This window comes from Scardinius erythrophthalmus (genome assembly GCF_964197995.2).
Source record: "Scardinius erythrophthalmus genome assembly, chromosome: 22".
NCBI classification, from domain to species: Eukaryota; Metazoa; Chordata; class Actinopteri; order Cypriniformes; family Leuciscidae; genus Scardinius; species Scardinius erythrophthalmus.
The window spans coordinates 28,129,539-28,152,246 of NC_138242.1; the positions used below are offsets into that span (position 1 = coordinate 28,129,539).

A 22,708-nucleotide genomic window follows, 5' to 3' on the forward strand; every position below is an offset into this window, starting at 1 on the left:
TAGATACTACATTCATACAAGTCGGTGCATTTCCGTCACGCTTCTCTACGTTTATGAAGGCCTTCATATTGTTCAGACTTCACACCGAGCGAGCAAACGCGACCGGGCGTCGCCGCGACACCTGCATCAACGAAACAAGCAGCTTTATAAACGCATCACAACGCAATGTGACGTCTCAGGGTGTCATGTGACATCATGTTAGTTTCACAGTTAGTTGGTGGTCAGCATATCGGTCGGCACGAACAATTAAGCTATGTCATCCGGAATCCGGATTCACATCTTTTCATCGGTGAGGGATCCGTCGCTATGCCGGCCGTGCAGCATCGGGACCTCGACTAGCATCACACTCGAGTGTGACGTGCTTTACAAAGCCGCGGTCTTGTTAATAAAGATGGACGGAGACGCGAGGCGCCGTCTGTGGCGCTCGGTGTGAAGTGTGACTAGCTAAACTAACCCATCAGACACAGAACTCAAAAGAAAAACAGGCAAAAAAAGAAAAGAAAAAAGAGAACAAAACAAAAGAATATCTTGGCAAATCTCCTAGTGTTTGGAATAACCGCAAAAGTTCTGTCCTTTTGAATTGCGAAGCATCCTTCTTTTTTTCTATTAAATTTTGGGGGTCACGATGGTGTTGTCGATGGCTATAGTCCGAGATTGTTCAGTATACAGGATAAACATTTAGCAGTAAAATGACTGATTATGATTCAGTTCAATGTGTTCAGGTAACGAAAGTTCGAAATCTGTCTTTTTCTGTCCAACCAATGTCCTTAAAACTCAACCATGGCTGCCAAGGGGCATGTGTCCAAGAAAGCCATGGTGATACCCACGATGCAATGCGGGCTATTAGGGGGAATAAAGCAGCGCTTGTTTGCTCCTCCTCACGGAGGACCCCTTCCCATAATGCATTGCGGTCGTACCACCACCAACCCAAGGGCTCATCTAATTGAGGAGAAGCTGGAAAGCCCTTTTAGTTGAAGATAGGTTGGAAACAGAAGAACAAATCTGGAAATATCGACAAAAACAGTTCAACACTTTGGTCACGGGGAGCGTGGACAGAAAGGTTGTAGAGTGAAAAAAAAGCAATGGATCGTAAAAAATGCTAAGACATCTACATTGGATATGATGGCAGATGTAGTATGATTATTGGCTTTTTACAGGGCAAATAGTGATGATGTGTCGAGAAATAATAAAATAAATCAAACCCCTTCCTGTGCTCTTGTAGAATGAAAAATAAACAGACGCCACATTGGACCAATGACGAAAAATGGTCGTTTTTAAGTATCATGGAAGCACTGTGCTTAGTTTCCTGTCCTCTGCTGACATCTAGTGGCAAAGACACACACTTATGAAATGATAATAATGAGGGAATGAATGGTATGAATTATGAGGTGATAGGAAATATTACTAAATCGGCAAACTGTTCTTTTTATATTATTCAATAATATTTAGTCTTTGAATTTTTTCAATAATATTTTTAACAAAATATTAAATTTATGGCTTTCTTTAAAATGTAAATATTAACTTTTTTATTTAATATGGAACATATGTTTCATTATGTCTTACCTTAATTTATTGGCACTGATGTGTGTGTGTGTGCATGTATATATATAATATATATATAATTATATATATAATTTAATTTCTTTCTTTTTTCTTAGTAGATGAACATCCAAATGTGGTTATTTCTTATAGTCTACTGGTGGTAACAAATTTACTCTTTCACTATGATCAAAAAGACTATGATTATAAGGCCACTCTTGACTTGGAACAATAAAATAACATCTAACATAAATTATATTATTTGATTGGGGAAAAAAAAAAACTGCCGAAAATTCTGGTGATAGCTAGCAAAGACAAAACAAAGGCTTTCCTCACATTTCTCGCATGCTATTTTGGAACATTTTGCTAAAATTTGGCAAAAAAAGATCCAATTGGCAATGAGATGACTGGTTAGAGATGTCGTCGAAAGGAAAAATTAGTGAACGGTCCAGATCTCCCAGCCGTCTTCTGAACGATGTCGAGAGGCTGCGTGGCCCCTCCCTCTGGGTATGGCTCCTCCCACACTCCCTCCCCGCCCTCACCCTTGATCCCGCCCACACGGTAAGTCTGGTTCACGGGGCTCCTCAGAAGGTCATGAGTTGAAACTCCCGTTCGCTCTGCCACTCGGGCACCCAGACGGGGTAGGTGGCGTGCTTCGGCTCCGTCACGCGCACCGGCAGAGCGTCGTGTCTCGCGTGGATGGGGTTAGACACGACCTAGCAGGGAGGGAGGGAGAAACAGGACAGGGGAAGCTAGCAAAAGAGCCGGCACTGCTGCAGCCAATCACCTTGCAGGATCCTTTTGATTGGAGGAGAGTTTGGGGCGAATGGGGACAAATTTAATTGGTTATGGTGGAGGAGGGGGGGGGGGGGGGGGGTTGATTGGTAGTGGATCTTGATAGGTTAGATTGGAGATGGTGGTGTTGCTAGTACAGTAGTACAGTGTGTGTGGCTCTGCCTCTCTCTGTCTGGCTCCAGCGGAAAGACACGCTAGGTGAATGTCTGTTAAAGAAGAGAAGGGGGCGGGGCTTGCTAGGGAATTTTGCTGATTGACACAGTGAAATTAGGAAGGGCAAAGGGAAAACTATCAGTATTGGGGAGGGGAGGTATTCAAATCCAGAGTAGATAAAAAGCTAAGTTCCCTTGGTGTACAGCTTTCAAAATTTACAGTGTATAAAGAACGAGGCAAATCAAAATGGCGGAAAAATTAGCGTAAATTGAAGTGTCTTGCCTTTTCCTAAACATCTCTCGTGTTTTAATGCTTGCCTCCTCGCATTTACTGAAATATGTAGCTATAAAAAGCATGTGGTCATGCGCTTCTGTGGTAGCAGAGGCAGGAGGGATTCGGTTACACTTAGTTCTGTACCTCCCTCTTGTGGTCAGAGATGGCATTACTCTCTCTGGCTTTGCCCTCCACTGCCCTGGGCTTGAGGGGAAGGGGGTGATGAGAGGGTACCTAAGGGCAGATCCACTCACTGCAGACCTAGAAACAGCTTCTCTCTTGCTCACTGGCCGTCTGAAAGCAGCAGGGGCTGCTGGGAGATCTGCAGTCAGGGGAAGTCCAGCACTCTCAGTAGTGGGAGTGCGTGGTGCTCTGCATTAGCTGCCTCATACTTACTGTGAAGATATTGGAGCGTCGTTTGGACTGCTTGCGGATGGGCGTGGGAGTGTTGGAGGCGGCCACTGTCTCGATGCGCATCTCCCTCTGGCTTATGCTGGGGGTGGAGGGAACGGAGGAGGAGTAATCGCTGAACGCACCTCCTCCATTAGCAGCCTGAAACAAACAGAGGGAAATGGGGAGGGAGGGAGAGAGGGAGGATAGATAGATAGATAGATAGATAGATAGATAGATAGATAGATAGATAGATAGATAGATAGATAGATAGATAGATAGATAGATAGATAGATAGATAGATAGATAGATAGATAGATAGATAGATAGATAGATAGATAGATAGATAGATAGATAGATAGATAGATAGATAGATAGATAGATAGATAGAAAGAGATGAACAGATGGATAGATGGTTAGAACAACAACGTTAGATAAACAGATATAATGACAGATAAAATGAAAGATTGAATGAACGACAGACAGAAAAACAGATATAACGATAGATAAGTATAGATACAGACAGACAGACAGACAGATACAGATATGAAAAGAACAAGAGAGATAGATTGAACAATATAATCAGTATGATTTTCTGTGCACTGACATTCAACTAATTTTCATTTTAATTCAATAATAAATAAAGGTCTGTTCTTTCATCCTGATTCTCATATTTGCATTATGCATATATAAATACGCACTGCACTGTGCAGATGGTTGTGGGCAATATTAGTACATTATGCAAAAAAAAAAAAACTCCATTTATGTAAAAATCAACTTATGTAACTTTGGAATTCTATTTCCAAGGTACTATGATTTGGGACAGACAAATTCTAATTTGACACACTAATAGTATGTATAGTATGCAAAATGAGATGCAGCCCAAGCCATACTATTTAATAAAATAAAAAGCAGGAAAGCTTTTGTTATTTTAGACTGATCAGAGTTTGTGAGATAGTAGAGATCTGAACGTTTGACACAAATGTTGTAGGTTCAATCCCAAGAAGGCCAGCCCTGGTTTTATAGTAGAATAGCATTTACCTTAATATTTCTGAGACACTTTATTCTTTATAATAATGTACCGTGGTAAACCTATTTCTGTATTAAATATCGTAGCTACTATAATTACGGTTACAGTTGTAAAACTATATAATAAATATTTCTGTCAATTTCTTTTGTGATTACAATTGTTTTTAAGTAAAAGATAATAGTAACTATTTTGATGAAAATATGGTATATTTTTTTTGAAGGCAAAATAACCAATAACAACTAGCCTCCAAATAACATCTTGCCAATTCTTTTCTCTGAGATTCACCTTGCAGTTTGCATGCTAGCTGGTTCAGGACTGAGGCTGACCCCAGATCAGAACAGATGCCCCAGACTCACCTGATTAATGTGTACAGAGGGAATGGATGCGGCCGGGACAGACGAGTGGCTGGGAGAGTTGGGCAGAGATTTACACGGACCAATCGAAAGCTGCTGTTTTTTCCTCAGTGCCACCACTTTCTGAGCAACTGCAATCACATATCATAAACATTTCAACTTTGAAATCTATCTAAAATATCTAACATATACATCATGTATGTAATGTAAATCACAAACAAATATTTGACACGTCCTACTTGGTTTTAATACTGGTAGAGTCATTTTAAAATGAAAATGAATCACCTATGTGGTGAGATTGCCTGCAGGTCTAAGAGTTTAGAGAGTTTTTATATACAATACTGTTGAAAAAGTTTTGGTTTAGTACTTTTAATCAGCAAGGATGCATTAAATAGATTAAAAGAAACAGTATATACAGAAATTCTTAAGTAGAATTTAATACCTTTTGATACCCTTTTTAATACCTTCACAATATTTTTTAATACCAGCACTACTTCAAGCTGCAACTTTAGCGGTGTAAAGTGAAAAGTAAAGGTTTTTTGTTTGTTTTTTTAAGCTGTGATTTTACCACTTGATTTCATAGCTTTGTAAGATAAAATCCTTCTTGCTAGACCTGATAATTATTTTGGTCTATAATCATATCAATATCAAAAAGTAGAATAAAAAAGTAGCATTAAAAAGTTTATTTTAAGTTATAGTCTAAACGTTTTTTTTGTTTATTGAAAGTGTGGTTTATGTCAGCTAAATGTGTGGAACGCTTTTCAGAGAAGATAAGGCAATAAGCACAATTCACACCCAGCGGTAATTCAAGAAATAAACCTCCGCATGCGCCACGTGACACTTAGGTCTTCCGACCTTTTACCATCGTGTCAAGTCAATAGATTTTGATTAAAATGAGCGAGGGAGAGAGAGCAAGAGTGGAGAGAGTGCGCGCGCGTGACCGGGGCTCTCTCTCTCTGCTCGTTCTTTCAGTTAACATGCACCCTGTCACAAGCGCAGCAGTCATCTACATTAGGCTACTCACCGATCAAATAAGGCTTTGGCGGCCGCCAAAAAATGTTCAACGCAGGAAAAACCCTGATGTCTCTTAAATGACTGAAATAGAAGCGAACTCGCAAACAGGTTTGGCAGCAAGCCAGCCGGGTACCCAGTTTGTTTCTTGCGCCGCGCGCGAACGAACACCACGTCACATGATATCGGTCCTACTCGCAACATAAATAAATCCACGCCAATTTTTGGAATTTTAGAAGAAAGGCCTGCACTTAACAAAATTGAAACTCATAGGCCTAGTTGGATGGGGGTTCGAAAATGTAATACCTCGTCAGATGACATTTATTACTTTTTAATACTTTTTAATGTCCTTAATTTTGGCTAATTTCATTTACTACCTTTTAATACTTTTTACAACCCAGCGGAGTAAATACATTTACAATGACACAAAATATTTTTATTTTAAATAAATGCTGTTCTGTTGAAATTTCTAAGAATCCTGAAAAAAGTATCACGTTTCCACAAAAATATGAAGCAGTGCAATTTTTTCAACATTGATAATAATCAGAAATGTTTCTTGAGCAGCAAATCAGCATATTAGAATGATTTCTGAAGGATCATGTGACACTGAAGACTGGAGTAATGATGCTGAAAATTCAGCTTTGATCACAGGAATAAAATACACTATATACAATATATTCAAATAGAAAACAGCTATTTTAAATTGTAATAATATTTCAAAATCTTTTGATCAAAATGTAGCCTTGGTGAGCAGAAGAGACTTTTGAAAGGTAGTTAAAGTATGCAAGTATTTGTCCAAAATGTTTATGTATGATATTTGTATGGTATGATATGAGTATCATGTATGATATTTACATTACATTCAATGCTTATTTTGTAGGGAGATGTTCATAACTTATGCATGTACACTTTTTCAGTTGTAATTCGATTGTAATGACGCACACAATGTTTCTTCCACAGCAGTGAAATGTTTTCGTGCAAATTGACTGCATAAATCCAGGAACTCTGGAGACCGACAGTACAGTGTGCCTACGGTCATTGAACAAGTGACTCAACAATATTCACTTCTACTCCTCACGAAAACAAAGAGAGACAGGAAGGAAGAAAGAAAGATGACTTCAATACTACAGACAAACGAGAGCTGCATAGAGGAAGACCAAGCGAAAGAAACCAGCAAAGACGAGATGATGTTTATCAAAAAGTCGAACGGATCACAGTCTCCAGACAACAAACGCATCTCTGTCTTTTAATTATTTCAAATGCAGCCCGAGGAGGCAATTACACGCAGAAGAAAACAGCAACCGTCAACACACCGGCAATAAACGCAGGGCCGAGAGAAATCCATCCTGACAACGATGATATTGGAGAGCGCGGATGAAACTGAAACGCTGCGGAGCAATAAAGCTGCTGGAATTATCGCGCGGGAGGAACTCTCATATGGATATATGGAGCAGCTACACCAGATTACTGTGCGGCGGCTTGATAAATACTTATGTAATGTGTATCTGGGTATAGGTGATGTGAAACCACTCTACCTCGAGCAAGCGGCTAGAGGGACACAAAAGAGATGTGTGGGCAGATTTCTGTTGCTTACTCAGCAATACATTCATGCCACATGACGACAGTGGGCGGAAGAGAGAGCGCTATCAGTGAACTCAGAGTACCGCTGATATTCCAACCGGTTTTTAGGATTGTTCGTAAATGCACTAACCGCTACCGACATAAAAACAACCGGAAAACACAGTTGTTTGTTAGATGAGAAGATAAAAGCAGAACACTGGACGATAATGCTTTCAGAATGTCTCACAACAACACTTGCTGTGCATATTATATAATACAATAAGCAAATAATGTCATAATAAATACCCATTCATGGTCATACCTTTAAAGATGAATGCAGTATTGTTGTTTTATGATGATACGATGATATAATGATATAATAACTGCTTTTCAATTATTGCTTTATTTCTGCTTTTTGACATCATAAAAAATAACTACTAGACTCCAGTTCAACACTGGTCCATATTTATAAATAATGGTCTCGAAGAACCAGGCAAACCAGGATGATAAACTCACACACTAAAAAAATATCGTGATTTTAACGGTCAAAGACTGTAACAGTGAAAAACTGTTTATTGGTTAAGAGAAAGTTTCCTCACTATATACGGTAAACAACTGTGATAGATCTAACGGTACATTTAATGTAATTTTACTGTAAAATACTGTAAATTTGCAGTTTTTGGAAGTGAAAAACAACAAGTCATTGTATAATTTACATTGAAAAAACGTAAATTGACATTCCCACAATTAGTTTTCTTAGTTTTTTCTAATCAGTTATGACATTAGGGTTTTATGTTACATTTAATATTGTTAAATTAATGGTTATTGCATTTTTTAAATTTCACGCGTGTCACCATGATGGTGTTTAATGTTTGTGCAGCTTCTTTATTAGTATTAACGTTCTTGTGAAAGAGCAGCTTGTGATGAGCTTTAATTCATCATGTGATTTTCATCTCCACTGTGATTGGTGGTTGTCAGTGTATTACTATGGTACAAAACAGATATAAATACTTCAATAGGTCAGTAAATTAACATTATATCAGATAATTAAATACGGTTTATTACTGTATCTAAAATGTTGCTACCGTATTTTTTACAGTAAATTTCTGGCAACCACAGCTGCCGGTATTTTACCGTAAATGTAACAGATTTTTTTTACAGTGCACCTGAGGATCAAATCGTAACACTACATAAACACTGCAAGTGTGTTCAGAGACACTAGTTTAACACATCAGGCATCTCACCATCTTGAAAGACTCTCTCCACGTTAAGACCATAAGTGGAGCAAGTTTCATAATACGTGGAGCGTTTCAGGTCATTGGACAGTTTCCGAGCTCGGGCGTCATCTATCACTCTGGGGTTGGCAGCGCTGATGGCATCTAAAAGACATATGGTGTCATTAAGTGAAGACACAGCATACAGTATTCATTTTAGTGTGTACTATTCTTTTAAACTAACTCTTCAGCAAACATAATGACAGTACGGAATCAAAATGCTCATCATAATTATGAGTCTCATCAAAATCCAATTTACATACAAGTAATGGGCAAATGCGTAAAAAAAAGAGTATTTTACTGCAGATGAGACTTCCTAGCCTGCTGCTTTGTTAAAACAAGACAAATGTACCATTTCGTCATCTTCAAGACTATGACTAAGTGCGAGACTTTAATGGCAGATCTAATAAAAACAAGTGCACATCAAATTCTGTGTATCCTGTGCTCTTCTGTAGAAGAATGATGGTGTCGTGACTCACCCTGCGTCCCCACCAGAACCATGGGAACCTCTGCCGCGTTCCTGTAGCTGGAAAGACGCAGGAAGTAGTTATAAACCGTCTGGAAGCTGATCTCATCCTCCAAGCTGAAGACGAACACCACCGCGTCCACCCAGGCAGCAAACTGAAAAACAAGCAAACAAAACATTACCAATCTGTACATCTTTAATCATTTAATTTGGCTAACAGCTTTCGCAGTATATATATATAGTACCGGTCAAACATTTTTAAATGTTTTTGAAACTGTCCATCAAGCCTGCATTTATTTGATAAAAAATACAGGAAAAAAATGTAAATTTGTGAAATATTATTACAATTTAAAATAATTATTTTCTATTTTAATATACTTTAAAATATAATTTATTTCTGTGATCAAAACTGAATTTTCAGCATCATTACTCCAGTCTTCAGTGTCACATGATCCTTCAGAAATCATTCTAATATGCTAATTTTAAACTCAGTTATCATTGATGTAGGAAACAGTTGTGCTGCTTAATATATTTTTGGAACCTATAAATATAAATCATTTCTATGTACCAATTCTGGTACCAATTCATAATACAAATCAATTCTGTACTCCCAACTGTATTATTGAAATGTTTGAAGTGGTATTGTCAATAAACTCAAACTCAAACATTATAGCTATTGAGCAGATGGACCATATGTATATGCTAGTTATATTTTGCAGTGCAGGAAGAAACATTTCAGTAACTTTAAGCAATTTCAGTTGTTTACTGAAGCCTACGTGCATGTCATTCCTCTTTTTGTTTTCCATTACCTGCAGGAGAATAATTCTAATCACGGATCAATTTCGTGACCAGTAACTTGAATTATTCCAGAGCCCTGAGACACACTCACTGACGTCTGCTTGAAATTTGAAGGGCCGTATTACAAATTCTTGTGGTAATTTGCATTCTAATCAATTACGCATTACCATAAAACCAGCTAAACGGAACACAGACTAACAGAGAATAATTATCACCGCTATTCCACTAGGAGCTACACTGGCAGAAAAAGTTTCACTCCAAATCCCCGTTCCCACAACACAGGAAGCGAGTACTCATCGCCGCTCGCCATGAGAACCATCAGACTATAATTACACTGAGCCGCAGTAAAAATGTGAAAATAGGGCCACCATGAAATGGGTCCCACGAGGCAAGTACAGCCGTTCAAAATGACACAGCCCCACATCCCGCTCTCTGCTGTGGGAATGGGGACTGGGTGAGACATTTGTGGAATATTTTAACAGCTATTTGGACAGATCTCTGCTTTTCTCAACTTGCGAAAAATCTCACTTTCTCAGATATCATCAATTATTGTAGCGCCGCGTCAGCATGCAGCCCAGGAGCTGCAAATTGAACAAGATAATTAAGGTGTTTGGGGTATTACTAGTACTTTACAAGGAAATATGTAAACAGTTTTTATCCACACAAACTACAATTAGATGTCCGTACATGACCAGAAAACGTCCTTAAAGCAACAGTTCATCCAAAATGTTCACGCTACTCTTTTCCATACAGTAAGGGCAGACATTGGGTGCACAGCACAAGTTTTTATCTTAATTTCCCTTATTTTTATATTTAGTTTACCTTTGCTGCCATCTAACTCTCAAAATTGTCTCCATCGTAATATGAACAATTATAGTTTTTTAATATTAAAATGGGACCTTCTCTAGATACAAATCATAATGACAACATTTATAGAATAGAGTTTTCAAATTATTATAGTTTTAAAGCCTCATAAATAAAGGGAAAATTGTACATGTTATTGTTAACTAAAATTAAAGCTATTAAAATCATTTTTTGTTAATTGAAAAAAAAAGCTGAAATAAAAACTAAATATTTGATGAAAAACTTTAAAAACTTAAAATTAGGTATATTTTTAAGTATATATTAATAAAAGCTAAAATTAGAAATGTGGCGTTGGCAACTAAATTAAAATGAAAACTGAACATATAAATCCAAAAGCTAATCCACAATATTATAATTGTATGTAAACAATGCTAAAATTGCACAGCTTTCACAGTTTAGCTTGTGGCTTACCTGCAGTTCTGGGGGGCCGCCTTCATCCCTGATCAGCAAGAGATAACTTTGTCCATCCACCACAATCTCCTTTTTAAACCTCCCTCCTGCAAAAACACAGAATAACATTAATTATCCTGTTTCTATATAACATGGTCCTCTGTGAAGCTCATTTATCAACAGGAGGTGTGCAGTTGACGTCAACAGCATCAAGATTAAGGGACTGAAGATACACCCCTGAGGTACACCCTCCAGTCCCGTCAATCTGAACAGAGAGACATTTCCAATTTTCAATTTACGTATACCTTCTGGCAGTTGTGAAGTGTTGGACAGGGGATGGAGAAAGAGCGGATGAGTTAGTGAGCGTGCAAATGAGTGTTTGGGATGTATGTGCGTGCATGTCTAAACATGACTAACGATTACAGCCACCAGAGGGCCGCCCATCGCTCCTGCTTCATTATACAGCACACAGAAACATGGGAATCTCTGTTAACAACGAGTAGAGCAACTGATTAAAAAGAAATATCAGCCAACAAATGAAATTAGGCAAGCCTTATCCGAAGATCTGAGTGATTTCGACACCTGCAGTGAAATGAGAGTCTGAGACTCTGATTTTTCACCCTTCATTTATTCTCTCCTCTACAGAAGTTGTTTTCGTTCCTTACAGCCGCTGGTGCTGAAAGCTGAGGGAACTTTGATGCTACTGAGATTCCCCCAAATTACATAGCATTTTTTTTTTTTTTTAGAGGAAAGTTTGTGAAGCCGACTGAATCGTGCCTTATGGTAATCTTCTAGGGGGACAAAAGAGGAAGGGTGATTTCTTCAAATGATTATGACAGGTTAAAAAGGCAATGATTAAATCTAGCCTGGAGAGGAGATGGCTTGATTTGTTAGGACTGCTAGGAAATTTCAATAAGCAGCCGCTGAATGGTACAGAATGGTACAGCGGTGTGGTACAGAAATGTATAGAAATGTACCAGTGTTAGTTAAGAGAATGAAAATATGAAAAAAACAATAGTAAATAATATAAAATATATTTAAAATATCTAAAATATAAAATGAAAACAGTTTACATATTTTAATTTTAAATGAAAAACATTAACATAATGTATAATATTGAAATAATAATTAATATAATACAAATAAATTATATTTACATAAATTAATTATGAACAAATTATTTGACATAATAAATATACTAAATAATAATATAAATTATAATAATAAATAAATGTAAACACTATTTTATAAAGAATATCATATATATATAATTTAAATAATAAATTAATATAATAAATGATTACAAAAATTGTAAAATACTAATTAGTATATACAGCCTGATAAATAAACATTACTTTTTGCAATTACAGTGACAAACTATTCGACATAAACATACTAAAAAATAAAATATTTTATGATAATAAATAAATGAAAACACAATTTTCAATGAAAAACACATATAATTTTATATATATATATTAGTGGTGGGCCGTTATCGGCGTTAACGCGCTGCGTTAAATACAGGAAGTGATTAAAGTGACAATTCTAACACTTGTTTTTGATCCATTATTTCATCTTACAACTGGACACCCTTCACAAGCAACGTGACGAGAACATGTGACAAAAATCTAGCACAATGCACACCATTTCACTATAAAAAGTAGGCAGCATTCAGTTCATTCAGTGCATGACTTCACTCTGACAACCTATTCAGACAATCTATCGCAGGCTTACTTTACCTCTGCTTCCTTCTGGGAAATGCATGATGGATCTTTGTCACTTCTGAGAACTAAATATAATGACTGAATGCTTGTTCCACAGTGTATGACTGAAACTTGCTAAAGTTCGTGCCACATGGCCAACCATTACTTTCAAGTTCAGTGACCCCTGGGCTAAATTGGCATTAAGAGGTACATCGAGGGCACAGAAGTGCAGCCCGGCGGAGCGGTGAGGGACGGTAATAATAGCAGAACCAAACACAACATGACACTACACAGAGATTCCAACAGTGACCTCACATCGACTGAGAGATATCATCCATAGATCCATTACGCCAAGAACACTCCACTTAATTAGTTCATCTGTGTCCTGAGAATCCATCCTAGCTATTTTTATTCCATAAATGCTTCCCTTGAGCCTAAAAGCAAAAAGGTACAGCATCATTTTCCTTCTTAAAGGAGAACAAAATGTTCATGCTGGTCAATATTAATCCACCAGATGAAATTGCAAGCATAATAAATATGCAGAAATAATTATTTACATCTACTGGAGGAAAATGCAAGTCATGCTTGCATGCAAAACAGATCTGAAAATCAGAAAAGTTAATACAGTAGTTTCACAATCCACATGACTCCAGGAATCAATTCATTTGCTCAAATCTACAACCCTAAAAAATGAGTAACAATGCTTGTATTAAGGAGCGTCACTAAAAAAATTAATTGAAAGTAGTTCCGTTTTTCCAGCACATTCACATGAAGATTTTGAAGTTGTTGAAAAGAAAAGGGCACGCCTGAACACGTCATAATATGACAGAACAAAAACCCCTGCAGCAAAGTTTCCTGCTCATTCAGACTTTGGCAGAAAGCCGTATAAACATCTAAATAGATGGTTTCTCATCGTAGTTTTCTTTTTAGCCTGACACAGCTTTTGGACGACGCTGAAACTCAGCCCTTGATTTCAGTCTTCAGGAATCTGTCGTTAAAATTCTAATCTCTAATTTAGATTTCAGAGGGGCAGCTGGTGCCATGAGGGCATAAACATTTAATCTCTCCCCGTCACTCAAAAGTAAACGCTGAGGATTGATGACACGCTCTGGTGGCCTGACCCTCTGTTGCCATGGCAACACCTGAGCAACCACAGAGGCGGAGCATCGGCTTGGAGACTCGCAGCTTCGTCTGTGCAGGAGCGAATGGCAGATGACAAATTAAGATTAAAAAGAAATTAGGGACATTTTCAATCAAGCGTTGCTTAATAAAACCGAGAACGTCTGCAAACGATTCATGCAGTATGAAATCACAATAACATTAAATCATGCAACTGCTCTTTTGACAAATATTTGTGCAAGTGTAAAACAACAATACAAACGTCAGACAACGCAGGAAAGAGTCTTCGCTTGCATGATCTTTGGACATGATAACATGGTAAAACCGTGTTTTTTTGGACATCGACTAAAGTAAAATCATGGTATTCTTTGAGGTAGCTCCACTGAAAGACTATTTTATATGAATATATAGTAATCATTTTATGAAAAATGTACCATGGTAAAGTTGTGGTATCAGGTGGTAAATACCAAGGTGCTTTGATATTGGTATATGACGAAAAACACATGTACCATGGTAAGTTCAAACGTTCAAAAGTTTGGTCAGTGTTATTTTTTTTTCAAGAAATTAATACTTTTATTCAGTAAGGATGCATTAAATAGATCCAAAATGACAGCTTTGATCACAGGAATAAATTACATTTTAGGATATATATAAACATATTTTAAATTGTAATAATATTTCACAATATAGCCTTGGTGAATTCTTTCAAAAACATGAAAAAATCTTATCAACCCCAAACCTAAGGGAAGTCCGAGGACATGGCTTTATTACAGCACATGACAGATGTTCATTTTAATAAATCAATATAAACAATAATATTAACTCCTGCCAGAGCTTCTGTTCTGCCTTGATGCGAGTTTTATATCACAGAAAGACTGATATTCGGTTTCTATTATAGAACAACAACTAGGCCTATGTATTAGTTTAAGTTAACTACTCAGGTGTGTGTTAACACCAATCTCACAATCCCACAGCGATTCATTGATTTTCATTTTTCTCACTGCATTAGACATGAGCATTATTCCACATTAACGCCACAGTTTGGTCAGAGAAGCAGAGAATTTGACTGAATGAGACGGAAGTGCAAAAACTGCATTCGAAACAAGTCCCAACAGGCTCCCGAGTGTCTTTTTCTTACAAGTGGAAAACAATGTGCATACAGGCTTCCAACAAAACCCACTGGGCCAGAATACTGAACTTTAAGCCTGTTTTGAGGCATGTTCCGGGTTCAACTCTTAAAGGTATAGCGGAGGATTTTCTTTTTCCGGGTGGGTAGTGTAAACTATTGGTCCACCTAAGTGTCAATCATTCTGGTGATATGTTTACGTAAGGCCGTCGTACGTGCTCGTCCCTTAGTTTTCGCTTTCTGCGCATGCGCACTTTCAGGTGTTTATGTGTGGTGAGCTAGAGCTCAGCCATTCATTGAAGTTTGCCGTTTCACCGGGTCCTTTGAAAATGTCTGAGGGTCGCAAGAGAAAAAGTTTGTACGAACTGTATGAGAAGAAGAGAAAGGCCTCAGAAGAGAGAAACAAGATCAGAGTGTTTTTGGGAGATTGTTTCACACGATGGCGTGCGCTGAAAACACAGGTTGGGCTTCCCACTGATGCCTCAGTCGCGAAGTTTCTACTTGACAGGTAAAGTTTGGCATGCTATTTGGAGAAAAAGTGCAAATCTTCTTTTGGAAAGTAATCTTGTATGAGCGATGCCGACAGCAACTTGTAAACACAGCGTGCACAAGGAGAACCTCGCACACGTTTAATAGGCGTTCCCTATCGGGAGCAAGTAGAGTGTTGCGCATGTGCATTTTTTCAAAAAGTGGAGAGGGCGGTTCTTATCTAAAATTCGGAAAGATCCTCCGCTATACCTTTAAGTAAAAACTTACAAAAAACAGATTTGCAGTAATGCACTTGCAATATGCTGCTAGTATTTTGGCTAAAGCGCTTAATTCTTAAACAGACAAATCTGTGTTATACGAATCATAAAGTTATCTAAATCATCCTTTTAGCAGTGGAACTATTGTTTATGCAGTACAGATGGAATTCCTGCAAAATTTCTTTACATAAACAGTGTTTTTCAATAGTTACATTGCAAATTTTTAGCTTTTAGTATACCTTTAATGAGTTTTTTATTAATATGGAATATGCCATTTTTTTAAATGAATGATACTCTAAATAAGAAAGTAAAACCACCAGTAGGCGGCGGCAAATGTCTTAAGTCATTCGATTCGTTCCAACAGCTGATTCATTCAGGAATTAAATAAATGGCTCTCTTTATGAATGGGTCATTTTTTATCATTGGTTCACGTGATTAATTTGTTCAAAAAAGCAAATTCATTCAGAAACGAAACACAGCTGTGTATTGCTCAGAGACTCTCTGCTGTGGCTTTACAGGTATTATTTTCGTTGTCAAAAATTGAGCAAAAACAGGCAATACTGTGTCTAAAATATGACGCAATATTAACTTCTTATTTATTGAACTGTGGTTTAAAATCAATATCACATTTGCACTCGTGCTATTCGGGACAAAAACAGCACTCGTGTGATATTGCTTAAAGCAATAGTTCACAAAAAAATGAAAAAGAAGATATTTTGAAGAATGTCGGTAACCAAACAGTTAATGGACCCCATTGACTTCCATTCAGGAGTTATTGAATACAGTTTAAAATATTCCTTTGTGTTCAGCAGAAGAAAGAAATTCATCCAGGTTTGACACAACTTGAGGGTGAGTAAATGATGACAGAATTTCCTTTAACTATATCATGAGACAAAAACTCCTAGAGAAGCATTTTTTGCCCTGATATCTTGAATTTTGGGGGCATCACTGCATCCTATAGACTACATCACGTTCGTCTTCAATCAACTGTTTGAAATGTAAGGTGACCTCTATGTAGGTCTTGGGCATAATGCGTTAATAATTTTAACGCATTATTTCCCCCATAAGTAATTAATTCAATTTTTTTTTTAAATTGACAGCCCTAGTTCTTATAAAAATGAGTAAACAAATGCAGCGCACAGATGACCATATGAGACGAAACAAATTCATGGCCAGAAAAGTCTGCTCCGCGGCAGGAGGTCTTGTTGGATGGCTGGCCCTGACAAACACACAGTATTCTGCCCTCCCCGCTGCTCACTCACCCTCAGGCGACTCCTCCTGGACATATGTTCCTGTCAGATACCGGTGAACTAATGCTGACTTCCCACTGGACAGGTTTCCCACGATGCCCTGCATGGAGAAAAACAGACACACATATGACGACAGTGTTTGGGTGCATAATGCAGAGACAAAACAGAATAGCAAACAAATAATCGGCTGGAAGATAATCAGTGAGATATATTTCAGGATATTAAATAACTAATAAAACTCGCTGCAAGTCATTTTTTTAATATGATAGTATCACTGGTGAACTGTACTTCTCAATGAGAGTGAGAATGAAAGACACCATCCCCTTTGTTCATGAGACTAACCAAATGGGCCTAAAAGACAATAATCAGTTTCAATAACTATTCACTACCAACAGATGGAGAACATCCGTTCTGCATCCAGGACTTCCCTCAAACGAGTCGAGATTCCTTCTGTCATCATACAACTCCTCAACCATGGAGAAAGCAACTTTCAGGAGTTTCCTCACACTTGACGCAACTGTTCCGCCTGTCAGTCCACAGGAGGTGTTCCTGCACCAATGGATAATAATTCCCTACCAGCTGGAGATGGACAGCTTTACAAACATGAGGACAGATACACCTGTCTTTCTCCTCAAACACTGGAGATGAAGAACTTCCTATAACAAATATTGAAATGAATTGACGAAGTGAGCGCTGATAAAGAGAGCTTATACTGATAACAGGGCCTGCATGGAATCTACTTAATGTATATGTAATGAGTGATTATAAATCAAGGTGTTAATCAATATTTTTCCTTCTAAATATCAAATGAGTTGAATGACTTCTCTTGAGATTTTACTTTGTTATAGAAGTTACCAGTGTGATTACTGAAATGTTCTTTCATGTATTCTTTAATGTCTGTATTTGATATCTGAATGCAGTAACTGAGTTCCAGAAATGAAATAGGGACTTGTTTTGTGTTTGGGAAAGGTCTTCAACGTGTTAAAAAATATAGGGGTCATTGAAGCCAATAGTTTAAGGGACCACTTCTTTGTTGAAGCCTTACTTTCCACATAGACTAAAGTTTAGCTCTCCTTGAGAGAAAGAACGCATTATCTTGATGTTTTGAGAGGACTCTCCTGTTTATAGTTAGAGCCTGGCCAAATCCAACCTTGGAAAAGCTGTGTGTCAGTGTGTGTGTTAGTCTTCTTGGTTGCAGGTTAAGGAACCACTGGCATTATTGGAGATTGACTGAGTTGTTGTTCTGGACAGCAACCCAAATCTGAGAACTGGAATGTCACGACGTGCCTAACTTCAGGGTCCGAGTGTCAGCTGCATAATCGATGGAGATATGCTTCAGTCTATCTGTATATGTGTGGAAAATTACTACGCTTATCTATTTCTTAGCCAATCAGAAACTGCAACCTGAAGCAAGGACGTAGCTTAGACCTTGGTGTAGGGTATAACTGCTGCGATCTTTGTAACTGTAAGCGGGGCTGCCTACGAACTCCATGTGAGTCTTGAAGCTGACTTCTGCTGATGACACTGCAAACTATCTTCAGTAAAACTTTTCTTTAATTTATTACAATTCTGACTCTGGGTCTTCATTCATCATATCGGTTTCTGGATCTTTGACTGTAAAACCCCTTACACTACTTCTCACAGAATTCTGCAGAAAGATTAGTGGCCGGTTGCATAAACTGATTAGACTAGTCTTACAAGTTAGTCATCTAAATTTTTTCTTCATGTATGGTGTAGGGCCTCCTTTTGCAGCCAATTACAGCATCAATTCGTCAGCATGGAAATTACAAGTCCTGCACAATGTCTAGAGAGATTTTGAGCAATTCCACTTGCTCCTCAAAAACACCCCAAAGTGTTTCAATAATATTTAGATCTGGTTACTGTGCAGGCCATGTGAGATGTTCATCAAACCATTCTGTCTCAAGTCTTGCTGTGTGTATTGGTGCATTATCATGTTACAGTTACTTCAGGGTACAATGTTTGAACTATTGGGTGCACATGGTCCTCTAAAATGGTTGGGTACTCCTTGGCAGTGTATCAGTGTATCAGTCCATCAAGCCCAGTAGGGAACGCCATGATACTACAGCCCAAACCATCACTGATCCACCCCTGTGCTTCACTCTGGGTGTTAAGCCTCTTTGGGGCTTCACCGCACTGTAACTCTCCCAGATGTGGGAAGGACAGTGAAGGTTGACTCATCAGAGAACAATACATGCTTGCACAACAGTAGAGTCGAGGTCTGCATTTAATTCTGCCGTAATTTTGGGAAGCTGTGGTTTTGTTTTTTTGGATACAATCCGGGTTAGTACCTGGACATCCACTTCAAACAGCTTCCTCTTGCGTCGACAGTTATTCCTATTGGAAATGGTTCGTCCTTCATGGTGGCATGCCGACATTACTCTGGATAACACCACAAAGACTTGCTGTCCTGGTCACAGATGAGCCAGCGCGATGCGCACCAACTATTTGTCCTCTTTTGAACTCTCATATGTCTCCCATTATGTTGTGGATCGCAATATTTTATGTGCAGCTGTGCTATTGCTCTGCTAACTCAACCTTCACACTCTGCTGATAGAATGTAAAAATCAGTGAAGATTGGCCACCAGGCCACGCATATATAGGCCATTGACAACAAGGTCACCACATATCGAGCATCGCTACTACCAACTTGACCTTCAATAGGGGACCAAACACTGCTTTCCTCATGGAAATGGAAAACCTATGTCCTTTCTTTTCACAAAAAAAAACACACCAAATATCCTCCTCTCCATTCATTTAAACAGACGAGGCTCATATTGAACACCGTTTTGGTTCATCAGAGGGTGGTGTGTGTTGTTAACAAGGTTCAGACAGTAACAATCTTCCTCCATAATAAAGCAGTTCGTTACCCAAGTGGCCACTGCAGTCAGAGAACAAAGAGGAGGATAGAAACTTCATTAGGAGAATATTGGATGTAAAAACTTTATGAGCATATGGTTTCATCGTGTTGCCTCATAAGCAGCTGTGTGTTTTTTGTTTAAATTGGATAATTATGATCATTGAATTGGATCATTTTTCCCTGAAGTTCACTGATACTAAAACTGTGATTTGTGTAGCTGTATTTTTATTTTTGTAACATTAAAGTGGTCCAGTGTGGGGGTGTGAAGCAACACATTACAAATGCTCATGTTACACGTTTACTGTAATTAAAAATGGTGTACCTTTACTAGAGTATATTTTAAGTGATGTGATCTGTAAGATGATTATGTTCGCTGATCAATGCTTATAAGTGAATAAAAGCCTAAATTAAATATGTTAATCATATAAAGTGATTGAGTCTCTTTACAAATTCAGTATGCACCTTATTGATGGTGTTATACAGCATCTCTGTCAGCGTGTAATATGATGTAATAAAACCTACAGCTCCTTTATTTATTTTTTGATCCATTTCATAAAATCCGCCTTCATTTAGCGAGTGAATCAACATTATTAGTTCCAGTTAGTTGTGGACGACATCAAGAACATGGCATTTGTCATTTAATATAAAATAATAAAAATATTCCATGTTGGCTAATTGCGCATTTAAGTTGAATATTGATGTGCATAATAACAGACAAATCATATTAAAGAGTTGTGATGTATCAGTTAAAGAGATTCATTCAAAATGTTTTATTAATTATACGTTGAATACAATTTAATATAATAAATCTCTGTAATAGCCTTTCCCTATTGTTTTGGAAGTAGATGCATTTTATCACTGATAAAAAGTTGGCAGTCAAAATGAAAACATGTTGGAGGGCATAGATATTCTACATTAATTCTGACAAACAGCAAAAGGAAATGTGTTTTCTGCATTTTCAGTTTCTTTAATGCAGTGCACAGTGTTTATTATAAGGGAGATAGAATCCACAGCTCAGTACTCACTTCTCACGACACATGAGTATTTTTAAATAAGCTACTCTTTTACTCTTACTCAAGTAGTTTTTTGGAAAGTAATGGTTATTTTTCTTAAAAACTCTTTCCGCCCCTGATAAACTGTAAATAATAATAATAATCATACACTGAGTCATATTTTGACAGTGATATTGTGTATGAAGTATCAGTGAATTTTCTCTCTGGTGGCTATTCTGAGGGAACGTCAGCAGAATAAGTGACACTCCAGACTGTCTCAAGCAGAAATATCATTACAGAGTGACACACAGCAGTCTGTGTCTCTCTGCTTGCTGAATAAATTCAGTGGTCGACGTGTCAGGATTTACTGTTCCGCATAATGTTAAGAGATAAAATGACAAAGTAAGGGTTGGGAAGATCACTCACCACTTTGAGCTCTGGTACTGATCGACTCAATGTCCATTCCTGACTGTTGACGAAGGAATCTGGAAAGAAACAGATAGAAAACTTTAGTAAGTGATTATGTCATTCATTTCACTCAATAAACTGGACAGACATGTTTGTATGTTATAGCTTATATACACATCAATATGTCCATCAACCAGAAATGATTGATGAATTCATCAATTCATCAACAAAAAAAACAAATTGTCAAATTATTTTTCTTACCTTAGCATGACAAAAACATTGTTTCAACTATGTTTAGATTATATATTTAAAAAGAGTGTTATAAAATGACTTTTTTATTCTTTGAATACATACATTGATAAGTGGAGTGCAACTTAATAAATTGAAGAAATAAATGGAAGAAATCAGCTTATTTTTAAGTGTCACTCCTGGTCCTCTATCACACAAAGCCTTTAAAAAGAGCACCAACTGTAAATTAAAAGTATGTCATCCCCTCATGCAGAAGATCAGAGGCTTAGTTGCTACTAATAATCATGTTTGTCATATTGGCTACATGGACTGACAACAGCGAAAACACAAGCCTCATTGGCCCAGCGAAATCCTGCCCATTTCTGTGCCACAAACTCTATCTTTTGTGCAGCGATTACATCATCACAGCGGGCACATGGGCAGCCCTGTTTAAAGCACCACAGAGGTTTGTGGCACTGCATTGTTCAGTTCATTTTTCACTCCGCTGCTCATGTCCAATCTAATCAAAATTTCTATTCAAAGCATCTGAGGAACAGAAGAAAAAGAACTCTTTGTAGATTCAGGGGACAGTGAGAAAAATACACAAAGAAAGGGACCCATTTGAGAGTGAAAAAAATCTATGTATGGTACCAAAAGGAGTCTCATTTGTGCGATGGTGGAAACATGGTGTGCTAAGTGTAACGCACGGCAAGTCAGGAGGTGTTTCCTTCCGTCCTTCATTTAAACTTGATGTCACACCCTCCCTTCGCACTCAACAAACTGCTGAAGTGACTCAGATGAGATTCTTCCTGCTGGGCTCAGCAACGTGCCCTGATGAAACCAGGCGTTTTCAACTTCCATCCTCGCTCTCACACACGGATGCAAGGAAAAGTGGACCTACGCCAACATGCAAACACATCTGAACATGACAACCACTCCCCACAATCCTACAGGACAGCATCTTGCCATTTTTTCCTAAAGATGTTGAGGTACCAAGTCAAAACAAATCAAAGTAATTAGACTTCAGATGGACTGCACGTGAGCTAAACTCAATGAGGCAGGTAGGTATCAGGTAAATATTGCGGTATTTTGGAGCGACAGATGTGAATTTGTCAGTAAAATTAAACCCCATTGAGATAAAAAGCCATCAAACTGATGTAGCACTTCAGAATTTCAATTCGATGCTTTTCCTTCTGAAGGGTGAACTGCAAGCGAAGCGCTTTTCATGTCATATGGGAACCAAAGCAAACTTAAGTGATAACTTGCTAAAGAAAATATGACTCAGAGTTTTAAGAGGGCAAGGTCATCACAATCGCATGGGAGAACATTTAGAAATTGCTCTTAATGCTATTTCAAGCCTAG

The 22,708-nt window shown here is 37.9% G+C and overlaps 1 protein-coding gene across 2 annotated transcripts in view; it reads right to left on the reverse strand.

Annotated features, from left to right (window-relative positions):
* Positions 1 to 22,708, reverse strand: part of agap3 (ArfGAP with GTPase domain, ankyrin repeat and PH domain 3) — a gene marked incomplete at its 5' end in the record, with an annotated part of 175,325 nt that overhangs the window by 67,006 nt on the left and 85,611 nt on the right. For both annotated transcript variants that reach the window (XM_081353120.1, XM_081353119.1), the window contains 7 exons: positions 3,157 to 3,312; positions 4,537 to 4,664; positions 8,349 to 8,483; positions 8,858 to 8,999; positions 10,918 to 11,003; positions 16,853 to 16,940; positions 21,137 to 21,195. In XM_081353120.1, the coding sequence (XP_081209246.1) occupies positions 3,157 to 3,312; positions 4,537 to 4,664; positions 8,349 to 8,483; positions 8,858 to 8,999; positions 10,918 to 11,003; positions 16,853 to 16,940; positions 21,137 to 21,195 (794 nt within the window). The remainder of the gene's footprint in view (positions 1 to 3,156; positions 3,313 to 4,536; positions 4,665 to 8,348; positions 8,484 to 8,857; positions 9,000 to 10,917; positions 11,004 to 16,852; positions 16,941 to 21,136; positions 21,196 to 22,708) is intronic.